We start from the raw sequence: 21053 nt of genomic DNA on the forward strand, positions 1-21053 counted from the left end.
GTTGTTTTATAAAGTACACAAAGGTGCCATAAATTTTCTTCCTGAATACTTGCAAAAAGGTCACTGCCTAAATTTGGGCTCCATGCATCTCTGGACCTATCACTGTAAGAGATTCCCCCAGGAACTCAGCATGGAGAAGTTACTTAGGTTAAAAATGGCTTGGTTTGTTTTTTTTATAGTGACATTGCAATCCTCAGGTTAATGAAAGGAACAAACAAGAGATGGCAGCAGTCTGAATCCTGCTAAAGGCAGCAGACATTCTGCTAAACTTCAACAACCCCAAGAAAGGCCCACAAACTTTAATGGAATTTAATTATCCGTAGTACAATAAAACCAATGTAGTATTCTCTAAGCTACCTCTTGGCAGATAGCAGTTGTATTCATTGTTAATCAACCAAATAAGATAACTACTTAAAAAAAAAAGCCATCTAAATTTACCCAGTGAAATCTCTTGAAACAAAATAAATTAAGCAAAGTAATATTTTCCTACATTCATCTCAGTATCAGCTCTCACAACAGCTTAACCTTCATCCTACACCCATTCATCACATAAATTTAATTTTCTCACAGGTATTTAATCACATACTATCTGATATTAAAAAAAAAAAAAGTAATTACTGCAGTGCAAATTCATGGCTGCATTTGTACCTCTGTCACTCACTGCCTAATTTATCATTTCTTCATGAGGGATGTCCCCACATTAGCTGATTCTAAACGCTTGTTTTAATTGATATCTGAAAGCATTTAAATTATTTAGCAATCCTAGTCCTTTCATGCTACAAATGCCACACATCCAGAGGAGAAAAACTGGAAATATCAGAGAAAACTTATGAGGAAGTTCTGCGAGCATCAACCCATGAAGAAATGCATCCCCTGACACCAGATCTCAGATCGCACTGCGCTCCGAGATTCCAGAATTTCCCCTTGCAGACAAAAGGGGGACCTGCAGTGAGCGCTGACCTGCCTCAGCTGCCCAGCGACCAGAACGCCTCAAGAGGAGCGCAGCCCTTCCACCCATGGCAGACCGCTGGCACAGCACACACTGCGTGTGAAGGTGAGCCCAAACCCCACCTCCAACCCCCAGGTGCTGCTGCACAGCACAGGACATTCACTTTCAAGAAGCTTCTGGAAGCATTTCGAGGCCAAATTGCATTTTTTTAAGATGAGTTTGGACACCTGCTTCCATTCAGTTACGCCTGGCAATGACATCTACTCTCAAAAGTCCGCCTCTTGCGGTTCTGAATTACTTACATAATTAAATCCAAGGAAAGCTAAAGGTGTTGACATTTCACACATTTTAAAGGGAAGCAGAAGTCCGTTTTTGTAACAGAGAAATGTGTGAAAGTTGTGAAGGACACAAGCCATACATTCTTCACACATTACACGTGTTATTTCATCTCATATAATAAATAAGCTGCATCATCTGTGTGATCAAAGTTGTGCCAGCTGCTTCACAAAACACTCAAAGTCTCAAGATCTTCCAAGCTTTTCCTGCCAGGATGAGAACTAAGTCTTTTCTCCTGACTTTCTAAGTGGATTCTCAGTAACACCTGTGTTAAGAAGCAGGACTAAACACACAGAATTTGAACATCTGTAGTAAACTACATTGCCAATTTGCCTGAAGAAGTAAGATTGAAAGCAAAAATTAACACCTATCTGGTGCACAGTGTCTGCAAACCAATTTACACGTAAATGCTGGGAAAAGTACATTATTTGTCTTGTAACATTTAATAACTCGGTCTAAAATATGGTAAAAACAAGCACTAAGGACCTGTTCAGCAAGGATGAAAGAAAGGACATCTTCTACTTCCCTTATTCCAATCATACTTCCTCAGAGAAACAGAACACAGCACATCCTCTTATGAGAGAAAAACGTTTTTTAGGACTCAGAAGTAGCCAACCAGCTCTGCCTTCCCATAGAAATGGATGACAGAGCTAAGAAAAAAGTGAAAAATGGCACACACACAAAAGATGTTAGCTTTGCCCATCCTCTCTGTACAAACTGAGTTACTCAACTGAAAAGTTACTCATCCTTTCTACGTCGAGGATTCCAGTACGCACACAAGGCTTTCTTTTAAACATCAGTGCTGGAAAAGATCCAGTGCAACACAGCGCAGTCATTTTATAGACTACTATGAAGTTCAAGTTACAAACTTCTATTCTAAATAATCCTGAAAGCAGCTAGTAGAGATGAGCCAGTACTGTGCTCTGCGTGCTTTTTGTGTTGCTGTTCAGTTTCATTACAGTTTCTTGTAACTCAGAACTAACAGACTGCCTCTCGTTTATTCTGAGCAGCTCACAGCTTCACTGTCAGAACGCTGCCCTGACTTCATGATTAAGCTCCTCTCAACCCTTCACGCTTGCTTTGCCCATTTTTCTTGCCCAGAAAGCATACAGATCTCTTTCAGATCCCAAAGTAAGGCCACAGGGCTCCAACCTCTTCTGATGTAAGCGATCTGTTCCTTCTCAATTCAGCAAAATGCCCCTGACAAAGGTTACTGCTGTCTCAAGTCTTCCAGCTGACTTACTCTCACAAGTGCTCTGTAACATATTGGAATTAAAATGAGCCAATTAGTTGGAAGCAGTAACCTTTTCAATCAGCACAGCTAAATTTGGAAGGTATGCACCCACACGCAGACAAGGGGAATTACTGGAATATGGTCTATGGTCTCCCACTCAGACCAAAGACATTTTCTTTCCTGCAGCTGGCATCAGATGGGATGCAGGGAGCAGTGACCCCAAAGCCCTCCCATCTGTGAAGCAAGACATTAAGAATTCTTTTTACAACTCACTGCAAAGATTTTAAGGCAATACCAGACAGAGCCTGCCAAATGACCTAGCCAGGCATTCCATAAAGCTGAAGACCAATGCTCGAAGCTCTGCAATACACATTAGTTCATCTGGTACAATCCACACTCTCTTCCTCTCCATGTCTAATCAGAAGTATCACGTAATTCAGAGATGAGACTCCTTCCTAATGCCATCCCCTGCTGCTTTACTTTGGAAGATATATAACACTATACCTACTCCAAATGGAACACAGTTTAGAAGCCATTAAACGGTCAAGCACTCCAAGTGCTGCAGCGCCCATAAAGAAGGCTGAGTCATTTGTCAGTTTTTAAATAGACACATCAATACACCACAAACGGAACCCATTCAGGAGAACCATAAACTTCCCAAGTAATCCCCCCCCTCAATATATACACATTCTGCAATCTTAACAAAGATAACTAGGAGAAGCCAATCAGTATTAGACAGCAAAATATTTTATACCCGCAGTTGCCACCTGAAGCCTGCTATCAGCACATAACTGATAACACAAGCTTTCTGTTCTTACCTGGAGGAGGGGAGTGTGAACATGGGACACCACGTGGGGAAGCCTTCTCCACTCCCGAATGGCCAGGCTGCTCGCCATCTCCACCAGGCGCTCAATGAAGTTCAGCTGCTGCTCCTCAGGGTGGCAGATTGCTAAGTATCCTCTGTACATGTTCACTTTCCAAGCCATTTCTTTTGGACAACTCAACTCCACCTGGTAAGGAAACGGAAGAAGGTCTGGTAAAGATTACTCATGCTTAAACACAGACTTTTCTGGTGCATTTTCTAAAGGCTTCTTGAACACTCGGTTCCTTATTTTGTTTAGAAAACTGCCTAATTTCTACAAATCTCAGATTAAACTACCGCAATTTGTCGTAAGAGGGGCTCAGGCTCTACCAGTCATTGGTGAGGGTAGGCTAGCAAAGAAATTGCCAGCTCAGCACAAAAGCAGAGGTGCTGCACACAACCTGCTCAGGGCATGCTGCTGGGCAGCCGAGGTGCAGCTGAGACAGCTGGGAAGCTGAAAGCAGTCCTGCAAGAGGAGCACGAAGCTCTCTGCCAACCAGTTCACCCTGCAAGAAAATGAGTGCTTCTCAGCAGAGTCTACTGCCTCCGAAATGCTTCAGGGGCTCCAGAACAAGAACATTAGCTTCTCACTTAGAAGCATACCATCGCTATCTGACAGCATATTATGCCAGCATTACTATTCCCAACTGTCTGCTAAGTTTATCAGAATAAACAGCTGATTTTTCCTTTTAAATCATCTACACACTGCCTTCCCATCACATCAAAACCATTTCTAAATTCAGGTGCACAGTCAGGTGGCAGTACTAAAATGATTAAAATAATTTTAAACCATTTTCTTAAAAATCTCAGACCAGCAAAAAAAACAGCAACTAAAAATGGCAAAGCACTCGAATTGCCTAGCAAGGAAATCCTGATTTTACAGAAATCCCTCCACATTACCTTCCTGTTGATGTACTGCACCTTAACCATTACAACTGTTATTTCTGCTTATCCCCAATTGGCTTTTACGCCTGAGACTGCAAAGAGAAACTGCCAGGTACCAACCTTACACAGTGAAAATCATCTCTTTTTTATTACGTTATCTACTGGATCATTAAACACAACGGCAATGTGAGCACATGGAAATGAGTCTTGGGTCCTATCAAAGGCCACATGGTATTTTAATAGCTCAGCTTAAATAGGCAGATTATTTAAAGCGTTTCACTAAGATTTATGAAAGCTGATACATATTTGCCATCTTCTCTGACCCTCTTCTGACCCAAGGATCACTGCAGAGATTCACATAATAGTACACTGAACATCAGTTTTTCAAAGTCGAGTTGTAAAGAACAGCCACAGAATACCATCAGAATTGGAGCACTGAGTATAGCAGCAAATCAACGACTCTCCACATCCTAATATTTATACAAACATGTGTCCTGATGCATCTTTTAAGGAAATCCAAGTGAAGCCACAGAGGCTCCATTTACGGCTTCAGCAGCACCTCCTCCAGAGTCAATCAGTGAAGATCCCATTACTGAAAATACCTCATTTGATATAACTGCCACTACAGCACATCAGCAGGTACATGTGCTTGTCACTTCCTCTCAAATCCATTTCCAAAACCAGACCCTGTCAGACGTCATCTATTTCATCCTGGTCGAACTCAGGCTTCAAGATACACTGTACAATAGAGTTCTTATTTTAGGCTTCAAAGGTTTTTCAAATAACAGTTCCTATAATTACTCGGTAGAGTTGCATACTTACACCTAAAATAGCAATTTTTTAAAAAGAGCAAAAGAAGTTAATTAAAATGCAAATATCACCCATTAGATCATTTCTGCAGCTGCAGTACAACTTGCTACTTATGCATTTGGCTCCATGTGAACTGATAAAGGCTAAAATGCATCCTAAGAGGCAACTGCTTCATTCCAACCATCAGTACTGCAAGCGTGGGAAAATTCAATTTCAAACGCTGTAATGGTTGGACACCCTTAATTTAGGTTCCAAAAAAAGCACTGCCTTAAATTAATTAAACAGCTTTTCCAGTTTTCACTGTTTAGTCTTTAAAGCAAAACAGGCTGACTGCACGTACCTATATAACCAGCACTGCAAAGGAATAAATATACCATTAAAAAAATGTAACTGGAATTTTCAGTTTCATTTAGAAGAAAGGAAAGGGAAAAGCACAATTGGGTATATCTATCATGGGAGAATAAGTTGTCACAATGAATTTAATGCAGAATTCTCACCCTTCAGGTTTCAGTACTACATCTGATCTGTGTTTCTGCCTTAACTAACCACAGACATACAACTCTACTATGAGAAGCAGGCCTGATATCTTACAACAGCTTCAGGAACTGATTCTCACAGGATGGACCACAAAACAGTGGGGAAAAGATGCCTAAGATGGTAAGGATGAATTTATCTAAAGATGGTTTTTCCCCCCTCCCTTCCCCCACCTTTTGCATGTGGAAGAACTCCCAATTTGATCTCAGAAAAAATTATCTACCTGTGTGATTTCTGTGGCATCTTCTCAGAAATCATGGACATCCCAAGCATGTTTCCCTGGCCACTTAAACTTCATTTACACACACACACACACACACACACACACACACACACAGAAAAATATGTTTATGGATACTTGGAAAGAAAAAAGAATTTGGAGATTTTCATCTTTTGAAATCTTATTTTACACTGTGTGCCTCCTGCCTTCAAACCCTGCTGTGACAGGCAGAACTTCATGGAGCACTCATTCCTTAGGCAACAGACTCGTTCTCCAGGCACACAGATGCACTGAAGGCAGAGTCTCATGAGTAAAATCCAGGAAAGGACAAAGGGAAGGTTAAATGTTTTACAAATGCATGTTGTTCAGCAAAATGAATTACAAGCAGAATACAATAATGAGCTCCATAATGAATCAGGAAGGTCAACAGCAGGGAAGTACAAACAATGAATTCTATCCCTTACCAAATGAGGAAGACAACTGCTCCACCTGCTACACACAAGTTCCTTAGCTTCAAACAAAAGCTACACAGTGCTATTTTCTAAAACAGTATGTAACAACAAGAGCACATCTCTTCTTCAGATGAAAAGCATGTCCAGAAGGCCTGGGCACATCAACCCCTGGGATGCCAGCACCCTACCAGACAAGGTAGCCTGATCTACTTGGGCCTGCTCTGAATGGATCTCTGTTCCCTTCCAATTCAAAGCGGTCTGTGGTTCAATAAGCCCTCTATTAAACTAAACATGAACAGAAAGCCCTCACTCACCTGCACCAGAGCCTCCTTCATAGCAGTCCAGTTTGAGACCCTCCATGCACATTCCAGTACCAGGTAAGGATTTATATGGCCTTTTGACTGCCCATATTCCGTCAAAGGTTCCCACTGGTTCAATTCTTTGGAGCAACTAAGAAAAATCAAAACCACTGTAAGTTTATTCACCAATAATAATAATAATAATAATAATAACAACAACAACAACAACAATAATAATAATAATAATATAACAACAATAATAATAATAATAATAAATAAAAGCATCTTTAAGTTTTGTATTATATTACCAACATATTTGTTTCTCCGTGAACTGCTCTGCAAGCACTGCAGATATTTTATCCAGGTGGGAGGATTTACTATCAGTTATGTGAGCAGACAAAGGCTGCATTTTCTGTCTACTATAACAACAGTTTTAAACAGGAAACACAAATTTTAGTTCTAGTCTGATTCCACCAATATCAAATTAGATTTTTACCAATCTTCACACATGTAAGTTACAAGGGTCTTGTAAGGGAGTATAAAAGTATAAAAGCAGGTTGTTTTTTTTCCCCCTTAACTGTATTTTAAAAAGTCTGAGTGAAGTGTATTCTAGCAACTAAAGCTTTAAACCAGCTGGGTATCCTCCATTGCAGAGTAGCAGTGCTTCATCAGCTTTGAAGTCTTACCGAATCCAGTGATCCTCCCAGAGCTGATACTCAGGAAAGATGGAAGGGGAAGCATTGTTCCGTTCGTGTTCTTTTTTAGCCTTTTCCATTGCCTTTTCATAAGTTTCTTGTGCCTAAATAAAATTCATAGTGATTCATTTCTCTATTTGCTATACACACATTAGCTCAATGTTTACTTCAAGGAAAAAAAAGTGCACTTTAAACAGAAAGGAAAACCGTGAGCAGCTTGTTTCTGAAAAAGTCATTATTTTGTAGCTTTACAAATGTGATGAAAGCTGATACTCAAAAAACTTACCTCACCTAGGTATTACATGGCCTTCAACTATTAATTTAACCAGAAGAGAAGCTCTACTTCTTATTTCAGATAACTGAAGTTTCCTACATTCCTACTCAGTTTATTTTCCCTCTGCCCATAACACTCATCCTAACAGCAGAACTTTCCAGCTGTCTCCAGTACCAAGAGCATACCTGTTCAAAGAAGCCATGCTGCTCATAGGCGATAGCCGTTGCCGTCTCTGGGAACTTGCAGCGTTTCTGCCACAGTCCAGCCCACATGTCCTCCTCTTGCAACAAAGAGTAGAGCTCAGCAAGGGAATCCAGTATTTCCTAGAACATTAAGCACATGTTCCTCTGCAGTCTTTACAGACAACTCAGTTTTATTCAGCTAATAACTTCTTAAGGTCACGTACCAGCAGACATGACTTGTTAGGGAAAGCATACTCCCTTTGGGGGAGACTGAGGCAGCAGACACTTCCACATGAGATTTAAGGTAAGGAGCACGAAGGGGCTGATCTAGTTTTACAGTGCTGCAGAGAAATACTTGCAAAAGCGGAGTGGAAAGAAAGATCGGGAGAAAAATACAGGAATTTCAAAGCCAGTTGAAAGAAAGGCAGGAGAAGCAGGCAAGATGCAAAGTAATCAACATTGCAAACCTGTTCAAAACATCCAAGGCCAAGAATTTCTTAGCTGAACTAAAAGTGAACACTATTTCAACCAGTTTCTAAACACAAAGATTTCTAAAGCAGGGCTGCTGCACTGCACTGTCACCACGTTCTTCTCTCCACGTTTCACAAGGTATGTCAGTGCAACACCTCACCTGCTGAGGAGGAGTTATGCTCTCCTGCTCATAAAATTCCGTTGTCTGTTTGGGCTTAATTTGTAAGCTCAGCCCTTTCTCAAACGCTTGATGTTCCAGCATCAGTGTAGAACGAAACCAGAGGTTGTGAGTTTTCCCCAAGTACTTCAGGACACACGGCCGGATGGGAATGGGAGGCACGCACTGAGACATGGCTTCCACAAAGCAGTTCAGTGCGCTCGGCTGGCAATCACGCTGCACTTGATGGCTGCCACTGCACAAGAAAGGGCTTATTTCACCTGCTAGAGCCTGGAAGGAGAAATAAGGACAGACAAAACTTAATGAAGAGTTAAACATTATAGAATTCAGATTCAAAGCGTTGTTAATACAGCATCATTTGATGTGTCCTTCTCTTAGTAAAAGGAAGGGCCCTGCTTCTTTTAAATGACGTATTGATGGAGACAGACAGCTTTAAGCAGACACACAAAATGGCAAACTTCTCAAAGCAAGTGAATAAGCCAGTTACTATGCATTTTCCTGGAGCATCAGTCGTTTACAACAAAGTCTATTACAAGAGAGAGATTCTCACATGTTGTTGTCTGTCAGACAAGATCTTCCAGAGTCGTGAGAAAAGCTGGATCCAAGTCTTCTCTGCTAATGGTGTAGAAATATGACATAACTGAACAAAGGCACTCAGCAGTGCTCCAGTCTAGAAAAGGAAGAAAATTAGCAGCACTGAAAAACAGTTCAGTTGTACAGTGTTTGAGCTGTCACATAAATGCCTTTTCCAACATACCAACATGTTTCTTTCAGCAACGAAAATTACAGTAAAAATAATTTAATGCCATTTTCATGTTGATCAAGACTTTGCTTCATCACTGTAACTATTTAAAAAAGAAAAAAGGAAGGAAAAAGGAAGAAAGTTGACAACTATTTGGTAACAGAAATGATAGAGTTACTTGTTTAGAACTGTTACCACTGTGAAAATTACTTCAAAATAACTTTCAGCTGAAATTACCTTCTTATAAATTATTTAAACACAAGATGCTGATACACTTAACAACTCTGTGCTCTGTCTTTGCCATCACCATTTTCTTAGCTGTTGAAATACAGCAGGAAGAAATTTCATCTTTGTAAGAGAGGGGTGCAGCAGCCAGTAGTAATTAAGCAAACGCTTACAGATTTTTTAAGTGACACAATTAAGAAATCACATCAGATTCTACGACTTTTCCATATAAAAAACAAGCTTAAAAACAATACTCAGAAACAGAAGAAGGTCAGCCAGGAGATTTCAGTATCGAAACGATTCATCAGGAAAGCAACTACAGAGAACTGACCTTCACTTCACGAAGAGAGTCGAGAAATTTGTCGTGCCGGTTGGTCAGCATGTGCAGCTGATTTCCAATGTCCTTCTCAGAAAGTTCCTTAGTTTTGGGTGTGCTGGTCTGATCTCCTGGTGCCAATTCAATGTCAATTTCCACATCCTACACAGAAGCAGACAACTCAAAGCACAAAGGTATTTTATAACTACTTTTACTTTCTGTCCCTATACAAAGTACTTTTCCAATCAACCTATTCTGGGTCTCCAGTTATTTGTTCAGGTTCAGAAGTGGAACTGCTAGAGTGCTGCATTAAGGAAGGGCTAAATGAATGATACAAGTTCTGAGGAACAGGTTAAAACAGTGCACCACAAACAAGGTACAGAGAACAGGCTCTGCACGTCATCTTTGGGGCACATTCTCCAAATCTTTTGGATGTGAAACAAGGAAGAGATTTCTTCACTAAGTTACATTTTCCCACGATGTTTTCTGCAAATTACCTCCTCTTTGGATTCACTGTTCTCCCTTTCCCGAGGCTCTTGTTTGACGTGGGTTACCATAGCAAATGCTGCTCTATCATGACTGTCAGCCAGGTTGATAACATTGGTGATGGAGGGCAACATTGCACCCTGACAACTCGTCCCGATCGTAGTATTTCTCTCACAGACAGCCAACAGGAGCTAAGACATCAAAAAGCAAAGAGGCTTTTGAAACAGACATTTTACTGCAGTACTTCTAAGAGAATCGCTCTACAGCTTCATACCTATCAGCAAGAGTTGTAATGTGTCCAAGGCATACCTGTCACATTCGTTCAATAAATACAATAAATACATCTTTACTTCATTGACATCAATTTGAAGCTCATGGCCGTGCCATCGAGACCGACGTATTTCTAGAATTCTAACTGTATTCCTGAGAAGAGTAATTTCCCTACCTCAATGCACTGTTTTATCCAGAAGTGATTTCCCATTGCTTCCCAGTTTTGAGAGCAGGTCACATAAAGCAGACGCTCATAAACACGGCGCTTCATAGAATTGTCAAAGACCTCAAAAAATTTGGCTCGTATCAGTGGCTGGGCGCAGCGCAGACCCGAGAGAAATGCTGGCTCAAGCTTAGCAGTAAGTTCACTCCCAGAAAGATTCTCATCCCTAAAAGAAATACAAGGGAAATTACAGGTATTAGAAAGAGAAGCCTTCCATTTACAAAATAAAAATCAAGGGAGGTGATGGTATATGGAAGGGTGGCATGCATCCAGGTGTGGTGTTTCGAGGGAAGCAGTAAAGAAAACATTGCTGCCTGATAGAAAACCAGCCCTGAATTATCACAAACTCTTCTACGATAAAATTCAAATCACTCAAATTGTGAAATAGTATCAACTTTGGCCACATTTGTACCTGTCTGAAATGCAAAGTAACACTCATTGATAAGAATTTGAGTACACCACAGCTTTGCACATTAACCAGTAAACAGAATGGCAGCAAACAGCTGAAACAACATGAACCATTAGCACAAAATAACACAGCTGGCACTTCTTGAACGCTACTGTTCTTTTATCACATTACAGAGCCCAATTGCTTAGCTTGCTAAGAAAATCTCCTGAGAGTGCATTTTACAATACATTTCAAAGAAGAACAATTTTAATACTCTATTGATATAAAAGCAGAGACAGAATTTAGCTTTCACCACAGTATTAAATGTACAAGCAGCTACAAGTACACCCTAACACCTTGGTAGAGGGGGTATTTTGGCAGATCTGAACACAAAACCCTTTCTAAGTATCATCTATTTCAAAACTTCCTGCAGTAAATATGTCTTATGGTTCCAAAAACACGAACTGATTCTGAATCATAGAAAAAATCATTTAATTCAAACCTAAAGAGATTGATGGTATGTTATAAAGGTCATCTACAGTACAAATTATGAACCAATAAGCTGAAATAAATGATTAATTGCTATAATTACCTATAGACATAGTTAACAAGGTCTAAGAACTGGGCATTCAATTCAAGGTCTTCTGGAAAACGCTTTTCAATGTAAGTCATCATTTTCACCAGTAAAATGGACTTCTCCCGGAGAGTAGGTGTCTGTTAAAAGAAGCCATGATTAATTTTGTCAGTTCACCTTAAAACATGCACAGAACTGGCATATTCTAAGTACATCTCAGCTACCATTTTTAATCACTCTTTCACTCCGAAGTACTGAAAGGTAGCTTGTTAGAAGGTCACCATTCTTAAAAAGAAAAGACACACATTTATCCTTCCAACGTAAGCCAGAGAATTTCAGAATTATAGCTAAATCACAGAATCATAGAATTGAAGAGGTTGGAAGGGACCTCTGGAGATCACCAAGTCCAACCCCCTGCTGAAGCAGATTCCCTACAGCAGGCAGATGTAGGTTCAAGTGTTTAGATGGTCACAAAAATTTAATGTATATCTTTAAAAATGTAGGTCCCTTTATAAAGCACTGGACTGTCAAGTGCTCAATTCTAACTGATACACAACACAGCCAGTTGAGGAGGTTGCAAAATGTTACAAGAATAACATGACTTAAACCAGCATTAGAGGCACCCTCCTCCAGAAGGATTCTCTATCCAAGTCGATGTGAAACATTTTAAGCCTTTATTTAAACCACATTCAAGACAGAACGCCTAACAGAAGTCTGTGACACACTGAACATCTTTAACTCCTGTTATTTTCACACGGGATACAAAATATTCAAAACCTCAAAGAGGGTACATTAGCTTATGTAACAGGTCCTTGCAATCCTCCCTACCAACACTTGATGAATTATAACATGCACGTATTCAGTATTTGAGCATGGCCATGATTTTCTCCTTCCCAATTTACCTGATTAGCTGCCATTGGGGAATTGTTCTTCACCCACTCTTCAACAATTTTTACCACTGCACGAAGAATTTTTGCATCAGTAGACTTTTCAATTAGAGATGTTAGAATAGCTTGTATAAAATTTTTCCTCATCTCCATGCTCATCACAGCCAGGCGAGTTTTTACAAGATCCAGGCTCAGCATTACCAGTTCACTTGTACCTGCTGTGAATGCAAAAAACCATTACAATTGCACATACATGCCTGAAATGCCTAGCAAAAACATCTCCAAGATAAGCCACTGTAATTTCAAAAGTGGCAAGAAATAAAACCTATTGCCTGGACACAGATCTCTGGAAATAGAAATAATATTTTCAGTTATCACTTTCCAATCTTAAGCAACCAGGAACACAGAGTTGTTCATTAGTAAATAAATAAACAGAAATCACCCACTTAGAACCCAAAGAGCAGGTCTGTGAGGCTTCATGTCCATAAAGCTTTGCTGAAAGTTGTTACAGAACTCCAATACCTAAACACTGCAACTAAACTTGTGAAAGAAATGCTCAATGATGCAGCACACCCATCTGGTTCTGTTAATTTCCTGCCTTTCTTATCAGTCAACTTTAATAATTTTCTCGTTGTTTCCCACTGCCAGAAAAATTTGCAAGGTTTAAATCTACTTGACTAGATATAGTCTGGAAATGTAATGGCTGCATTTCTTCAGAATTGTTTTCTTCAGTAGCTTATTCATTCATAAATAACAGCATTCTCTAGTAGTTCCTTCCATAGGAACATCTAAGTTTTTCAATGGCTCATGACATAATTCATTTGATGATAGAACTGTATAGGCTGAAAAAGGTGCTATTTCAGGATAGAAACAAAGACATCAGCTTCAGCAAATTTATTTCACAATCAGTGCCTCTGTTGCTCGTCAGCCTCCCTCCCTTGAGTACCATCAACTCTGGAAAAATTTCACTATTTTTATACATATGCCACAGCTCAAGTATTCACAAACCACTCATTGCAGCTCATGTCTTAAGCTGGCATAGGAACTCAAAGTGCATTTTTATCCTTCAGTACTTCAGCAATATTTATCACTAATTCTCTTGTCATTTTTAAGATGGACAGAAAACTCTGCCAAGTCATTTGAATCCCCTTAGGATTAAGAGATTTTAATACTTTACAATGTTCCTAATCTCTAACATCGTTGAACTATGTAATGGAATACCTGTGTTTGTTTCTGCTGCTCCTGCTGTAGCCTGTGGGTTTAAGTGTTCCCTGACCATCTTCTGCAGAGATCGCATGAAAACCGAAATCAATCTGTCAATATAGCTGGGATTGTTACTGCAGGCAGATTTCAGAATCATTAAAGTACCTATTGATGAGAACAAAAGTAACGGAAGCAAAACTTTAATTGAGCATAATATGAGTGAGAGGCTTTCAGTGCAGACTGCTCTTTCTGATAGAGAACATGGGAAGTGTTCTGGCTGTGCTATCGTGGAAAGGAGTGGGACATCCAACCTACAGATTCTAGACTAAAGAAATGAACACTACAGAACAGCCAGTTTTGGCACGCTTTGGGAATGCACAAAATGTAGCACACAAAGCTTCTTAAATACAGAATTAAAAAGATTTGCACCACTTGAAGGTTAGACTGTAGTGTTTCTTTTAAACAAGCTCTGGACAAAGGATAAAAAGCATCTTTGTGGGTGCGTTTGTCCTGAAGCACATCCTGACACCTGACAAATAGCCGTTCCCAAGCCAAATTACAACAATCTGCACAGACCACAGAGTAGAACAGTGAAGGACATTTGCCATTTAAATCAGCAACTTTTCCAGAACTGTGCAATTTCAGATCTTTATTACCAACACAACCAGTTCTGGGCCAGACTGAATGATTCCAATATGTCACTGTCAGGTATCACTGAGCTTTCTAGCAGTCAAATAACTACGAATAACAAGAAAAGAAGACCACTGCAGAGTGGGATACACCAAACATTCCATTGCTTGCTTAACTAAAGTATTTTCAGAATTTCTCATGTCGTGAAAATTTGTGATCTAGAAACAAATAAGACTTTCTACACTTTTCAAATCTGTTGATAAATAATATCTCAAATACAATGAAAAAGAAAGTATAATGTGGTAACACATAAGCACGTTCACACATAATCCTTGAAATATCAAGGTATCAGTAGTGCCCTGGTTGTGGTTTTCTTTTTCCATGTAAGAAGCTTTCAGTTATTTTTACTTTATCTTTTGGTTAATCTCAATGCTTTGCTTCATTCCTATGTACTTTGAGTACGGATGGCTTCCATCTAGCACAGCAGCAGGTTTCCACTTTCACTAACTGCTCCCAAGCAAACTACCAGGAGAGGACAGACTGCAATGAACCCCCCAGTCCCTTCCTTCATAGCTGGCACATCCCAAGCTCATCTCATGAGCTAGCTCCAATTGCTTCCCACAGCTTCCTCTTCATTAGCAGATTTAATTTCCATATGGAAAAGACAAGCTAGAGACAAAGATCATAGTAATTAACGGGCCAACTCACATATTTCTACTAGAGATGTGGGAAACTTACCAAAGAGCTGAGAAGGGTTAGCATTAGTGGCCTTTTCATAATTAGTAAGTCCTTCATAAATAACCTTTCCAACTGCAGCATAAAGGCACTCCAGTTCTTCATACTTCGAAGCTACACTTGAGGTACCTGCAAAGTTTACAGAGTTTGCATTTATTTTTAATAATCAGTCACAGAACATGCAAGGAACAGTTAACAATGACAACAGCCACTTGCACCACCACAGGAGCTTTACCTTGCTAATAAACCAAACAGCACAAACAGACCCTGCAGTGATACGACCTCCTGATTGTACAGCCAGTGTGTCTTCTGTAAGTGTTCCACTACTTCCAAATAATTCATTTGGATGAGAATCTAAAGCACTAAAGTTTTTTAAGTTGACTGGACTTAGTTTATATTAAGACACAGAATATAAAAGACAGTAGGCAATATGCTCACTCTCTTCATTGTTACAGCAAAACAAAACAAAACAAAAGCTGTTTTCTCACTGTACTTTTGAAGCTGAAAAACCGTAACTGCAAAAATGCACTGAAATCATAGAATGCAGTTCTTGAACCAAAGCTGTGACAGCCACAGGTTAAGTTTTTATGTCAATGGATAATGATGTATTCCACGTGATTATATTTTCAGCTTCTTTATAAACAGAGGTTGAAAGTGCAAACTAAAACTGACCATTAAATACAGAGACCATAGGACAGAATTCTGGCACGTTGCAGACAGTGCCTTCACCCCACTCTGAATCATCTGAGTTACACAGTTATAAAGGACACAAGGAGGAAGAAATACCACCTACTTGGCTCTGTAGGGAAAATACCCATTAAGCGAGAAAGCAAACTGTGCACTGCTCTCAAAACCTTGGTGTTCCCACACGTCATACAAGCTGCCACGCCTCGTTGCAGGGGTTTGAAGCTACTAAGGATAGCAGGGGGCTGCAGGACAGTGAGCAGGAAACTTAAGACCTCTAAGCCAGTGCAAATGTTGGCAAAGTTGGCTTGATTGGGTTGTTCCTAAAGAGAACACACATGAAGAGGCAATGAGTGGGTAGGAAAAGACAAAAAGCACTGAAAATTATTTAAGAGATGCAAAGCAATAGAATGACTACAGACATTCAAGCTCAAAACATCAAATGCTTGCGCTCAAATGTCTACTCTCGGTCACTGACTTTATCCCATTCCACTCCATAACACAAAGCCACAAATTATTTGTAAATATGTGTACTGCAATTCAGTCCCAAGTTTTCCAAGAAACGATACTGAATGAAACTAGTCATTAAATCCATCAAGGTTTGTTTCAAATTCACAACTACACTTTGCTATAAAGATCAATCTACAATTTAAAGTTGAAATCCACAAGAAATTAGATACGTAATAATTAAAAAATACTTCAATATGAGAGAGATTTTAAATATCTGGCTGTGCAAGCATTCAGTCAATACATGCTGGAGACTCCTAACGCACTACAGAACTGGACTGTTACCTACCACAGTCATTAACAGCTTATCAAACCACTGCAGTTTCAGTTCTGACTTTGGCCACATATCTGGTCGTAAAGCAGTTTTCAGAAGGTTGACACAGCGGCGAGAGAGCAATTCCCCAGGAGAGCCAGCAGTGTTTGAGTTGTCATTTACCTAGTAATTAATCAGAGTTAACAAAATGTCTTGCATCCAATTAATTCATTTATTATGCATTCCAAGCAAGCATTTAATTCCTTCCTTCCGAAATGGCTGAGCTTAAGCACTTTTATCACTGTAGTCACACAGCATTCTATGGCAAAGAAAGATAACAGCTAATAACGAACATCAGAACTTAAGTGCAAATTGCTAGCTAACTACCTGACATCATCCAACTAAAAGATATTTTTAAAAATTCAACCTGGTAGTTTAATCTGATAGATTATTCCTGCAACTCCAAACATTTCCAAAATTAGTTAATCTTGACTGTTAGGAAAGTATCCAAAAAAATACACAGCTCTTTACTAAGTTCCTCTTTATAACTTCAAAGCATGTGTTTCTCTGCAATGAACTGCAATGCATAAAATTCCAGGCTACTGCTGAACGTGCTGCAGAAGCCATATGATTCTCAAGCTTTGAGCTACACTCAGCTAGCTTGCCCCAGTCCAGGAGAATTAACAAAATTTAAGAGGCTTGATATGCTACATGAAAAGAAGTTTCGTATGTTTGATCTTGAAAATGCCATTACAAAGTTATCCTTAGTTGCATAACTGACATAGTCTTTCCTTATTTCCCTATTATACTATTCAAATATTCTTCAATTCTTGGGTAAAATTTTCTTTCCACTGAATCTAGTGAGCAGAGCTAGCACAGTCTGTAGAAATGAGCAAGCACACAAACAAATTTATGGGAATTTTTTTGAAGCCTTTCCCTGGCTCCAGCCAATTTCTGCTACACAGGTTTATTTCAAGCACGTCACTTTCAATATAGCACTTGTTTGAAAACAGAAAAGAACAAACAAAATGCTAGAAGTGAGCAGCTAAGCAGCAAGATGGAGACACTTTCAATTTCAAAATCTGGCTCGCAATCGTTCACATTCCAAGTCTGACTGTCAAAGTGCACGAAGCTGTAAGCACACAACAGCACATCAGAAGCTGAAGCATACCTCTCACATGAATACCATAAATCATTTGTGAAATGAAAAATATGCAAGCGCTGGTTATCAAATTAAATTTCTTTCCTCATTAAAATGGTAACATTTCATTTTTTGTGCAATTTTAAAATCTCAAGCCTGACTGAAAGAATGCAAGCACACAAATTCTAGAATAACCCAAGCACACGCATACTCTTAGGAAAAAAGATTTTTTTTTTGTTTTAGTTACTCACACTACAGCAGTATTGGCATATCAGAATAAACCTGTTTTACCTGGCAGGCAATTCTAATCAGGAAGTTCACGACTGTATCCGTATGCTGCTTATCAATCGGCTTGGAAAGAAGTGCATCAGCTCCTGGCAAGGACTGGCTGCGTCCAAACACCTGCATGTGTACAAAGCACAAAGCCCATAATCAATAACACGAGGAATCTAACAACAAGCAGAATAGATTCAAAAGCTTTCCTAAAAGTGCAGCCATTCATTTAGCGAGGTCCAAGTTACATGGAAAAACTAAATGGATTAGGCAGTGCAGGTTACAACCTCAGAGACTCTGGACAAAACCCAAATTTTCCTTACAGCACTGATTGCCCCAGTGGCTGTCCTGAATCGTTTCACTTCCTGGCCAGAATCAACAGACAGTCCTCTTTTAACAGCTGATGAGGTAGAACTTGCTCCTTCTCCACTTGCACTTGGATCCATATCTGAATCTGGCTGAAATGTCAGCAAAGTGCATGTTAATAAAGAGTATTTAATGGTATAATAGTCCAACCTTTACCAGTATATTTAGAATTCCTACCTGCTGGTCTTTAATTCTTTGCAATTCCCACTTAATAACTACTTCAGCAAGATCCACTGCTAATTTTCTTTGCTCTATTGTAACACTGGGAGTGAAGCCCAGCCTCTGCATGGCACTAACCATATGCTGAACCAAGTGATGTCTGACTGGATAATAAACCTGAAAAGACAGTTTTACAATCATGTTAGCCATTAACTAATCAGATCCTACACAAAGACTACAGTGCTGAAATAAAGCTAAGCAGAATGGTAAAACAGCTTTAATCCCAAAGTTTCCTAAATCTGTACCGTATCTGAATACTGTACTTAGGAAAAGCAACTGGTGCCCTGAAAACACAATTTTGGCTATAATTTTCAGTCATGACTACTGAACTCCCTAGTTATGATGTTGTTCTTCTGAAGACACTTGTTTGCTGCTCTTTCTCTAGGACAAGCGATTTGATTCTTTTGCCAATCCCTAATGAGAGCCAAAGCTCACATTGGAACACAGGCAGATATGTGAGCCATCAATTCCTAAAGCATGACATATAAGACACATTTTGAGTTCTAACTTCAATCACTCTAAACAAAAGGAAATCTAACAGAATGGCAAATTCAAAGTCACAGTTGTAATTAGCAGAGAAAACAAACAACGCAGGCTTAAGGAAACGATACTGGAGCACTACAGGATTCTATTTTGGCAATCAGAATCACAATAAATCCCATTCTTCCACTACATAAGGAGCAGTCTTACATCCTGTAATTTAACAAGTAAATTAGGATCTTTCTAAACTAAGCTATGCACTCCAATTTTCAAGAAATAACATACACATGACTTGCCTCATCCAGCAACTTAGACAAAAAAAAACAAAAGTCAGCCATCCTTACTGCAGCAATCCACTGCAAGCTCCACTGCTCACCTTCAAACTTCTCCACAAGTACCTTAATCAGCTCCTTAATCACATAACTGTGCTCCATATGCAAACTAATTTATTTATTTTGAAGTTTATTTTGGCTAGGAACAGGTACAGCTTTGGCTTAAATTAAAATGACATTTCAAACGCATGCACTCAGTGGGGAGATTGTTTGGCAGCTCAAAGAGCCATGCCAAGAAAGCTTTTACAAATACCAGATACAAAAAACATTTTAGACAAGAGGGGAAGCACAAAGAACATAACCAAAAGTGAAAACACATCAGAATTTGCTACGTACCATCAATAATTCTCCGTTTTAATTGAATACCAATGCAGACAGCAGATGCTTCTTGAAATTAAGCTACGTAATTTGGATTATAACATTTCCCAATCCAACTGCAGTGTACCACTTTAGTATCTATGACAGTGACTATGAGAATAATTGGTAGAAGTACCTTGAAATGTTGCACTATTAAGTGTAAAATATGTACTAGCTGGGGAACTGTATGACCCTCTTCCACAATGATTTTTCTTGTCCAGTGAGTCAGCATCTGATGGCCATCCTCCATTCGAGCAGGCACAGCTGGAGTCAGAATAGCCATTGCTTGCCTGACAATAGCACGGGCCTCCATTGCATGAGCTTTTAGAAGACTGTGAAAAACCTAACAAAAAAGGTTTCTGGTTAACATTAATATTACATGTATTTACAAAAAGCGCTTATAAAAGGAAGAGTATAAAATGTAACTTTGAAACAACACTTCTTTTACTTAAGCATATACTTGTGTATCCTTTACATACCACTTATCCTTCTCTCTCTCCCCACTTTCTGACTTGAAGTTTCCCCTTCACCCCCATACTCTCAGCTGACATTTCTGTCTTCATCTTTCACGTGAAGAAACATTACTGACTGTGACAGTTCAACCAGGAGGTTTTTTCACTGTCTCCTTTAACCTCTCTTTTTCACTTGTCTTCTACTTCTATCTCTATTCTGCCATCTCCAAATAAATTTGTTCCAATACTTGGCTTTGTGTTTCTGTACTTGATTTATGAGGACGAATTTAATTGTTACACGTATACTGAGTATCCAAAAGGACTGTGCACCTCCTGCTGCGCTAACAGAAAGCACACTACAGAACTTATCAACATCTCCTAAAGGTATGAAGACAAACACTGAGTCAATACCTGCAGAACTATCTTCTTATGTATGGCAAATTTTGCAATGATGTGTGCCAAAAGCAAGTGTCCACTGTATTTGCATGCTGGGTCCACGCAGGCTTTGGACAGGAGGCACGGCCAAGCAAACGTCATCAGGCGCCGCAGTTTGCTGTTTCGGTTTTTGTTGTTGTCATGGATGTGATGAGGAGCATGCTCAACCAGAAGTGTGGCAAACTGCAGGAGATAAATCCTGAGAGAATCCAGCATATCCGCCTGCTTTTCTGGATCGAGTACCTGGTTGCAGGAACAAGAAAAGAAGGGAGGGGGGAATGCTTTAATATCTATAAAAGAAACGTTCTATATTTTGATTTTTGAGTGTTTCCTTGTTGTTTTTAAGAAAGCTAATAATTTTTTTTTCAAGTTCAAGACATACAAAACAGCCCTCTGAGGTGAGAACTTCATAGGCAAATGATCATCAGTTCAACAAAACCAAAGGGAATTACAAAGATCCTGACAGTCAATCACACAAAACTTTGCTTGCTGAA

At 39.5% G+C, this 21053-nt stretch overlaps 1 protein-coding gene across 1 annotated transcript in view; it reads right to left on the reverse strand.

Annotated features, from left to right (window-relative positions):
- TRRAP (transformation/transcription domain associated protein) overlaps window positions 1–21053 on the reverse strand; it is a gene marked incomplete at both ends in the record, with an annotated part of 71695 nt that overhangs the window by 22928 nt on the left and 27714 nt on the right. Inside the window, 20 exon segments of the mRNA XM_079543012.1 lie at window positions 3338–3529; window positions 6597–6732; window positions 7268–7380; window positions 7736–7873; window positions 8364–8651; window positions 8932–9051; window positions 9680–9826; window positions 10162–10341; window positions 10596–10809; window positions 11624–11745; window positions 12508–12707; window positions 13714–13860; window positions 15064–15189; window positions 15854–16067; window positions 16541–16687; window positions 17937–18047; window positions 18242–18376; window positions 18462–18620; window positions 19809–20015; window positions 20536–20802. Coding sequence (XP_079399138.1) covers window positions 3338–3529; window positions 6597–6732; window positions 7268–7380; window positions 7736–7873; window positions 8364–8651; window positions 8932–9051; window positions 9680–9826; window positions 10162–10341; window positions 10596–10809; window positions 11624–11745; window positions 12508–12707; window positions 13714–13860; window positions 15064–15189; window positions 15854–16067; window positions 16541–16687; window positions 17937–18047; window positions 18242–18376; window positions 18462–18620; window positions 19809–20015; window positions 20536–20802 — 3363 coding nt within the window.

The sequence above is a fragment of the Tetrao urogallus genome (genome assembly GCF_951394365.1).
Source record: "Tetrao urogallus genome assembly, chromosome: 15".
Classification (NCBI taxonomy): domain Eukaryota; kingdom Metazoa; phylum Chordata; class Aves; order Galliformes; family Phasianidae; genus Tetrao; species Tetrao urogallus.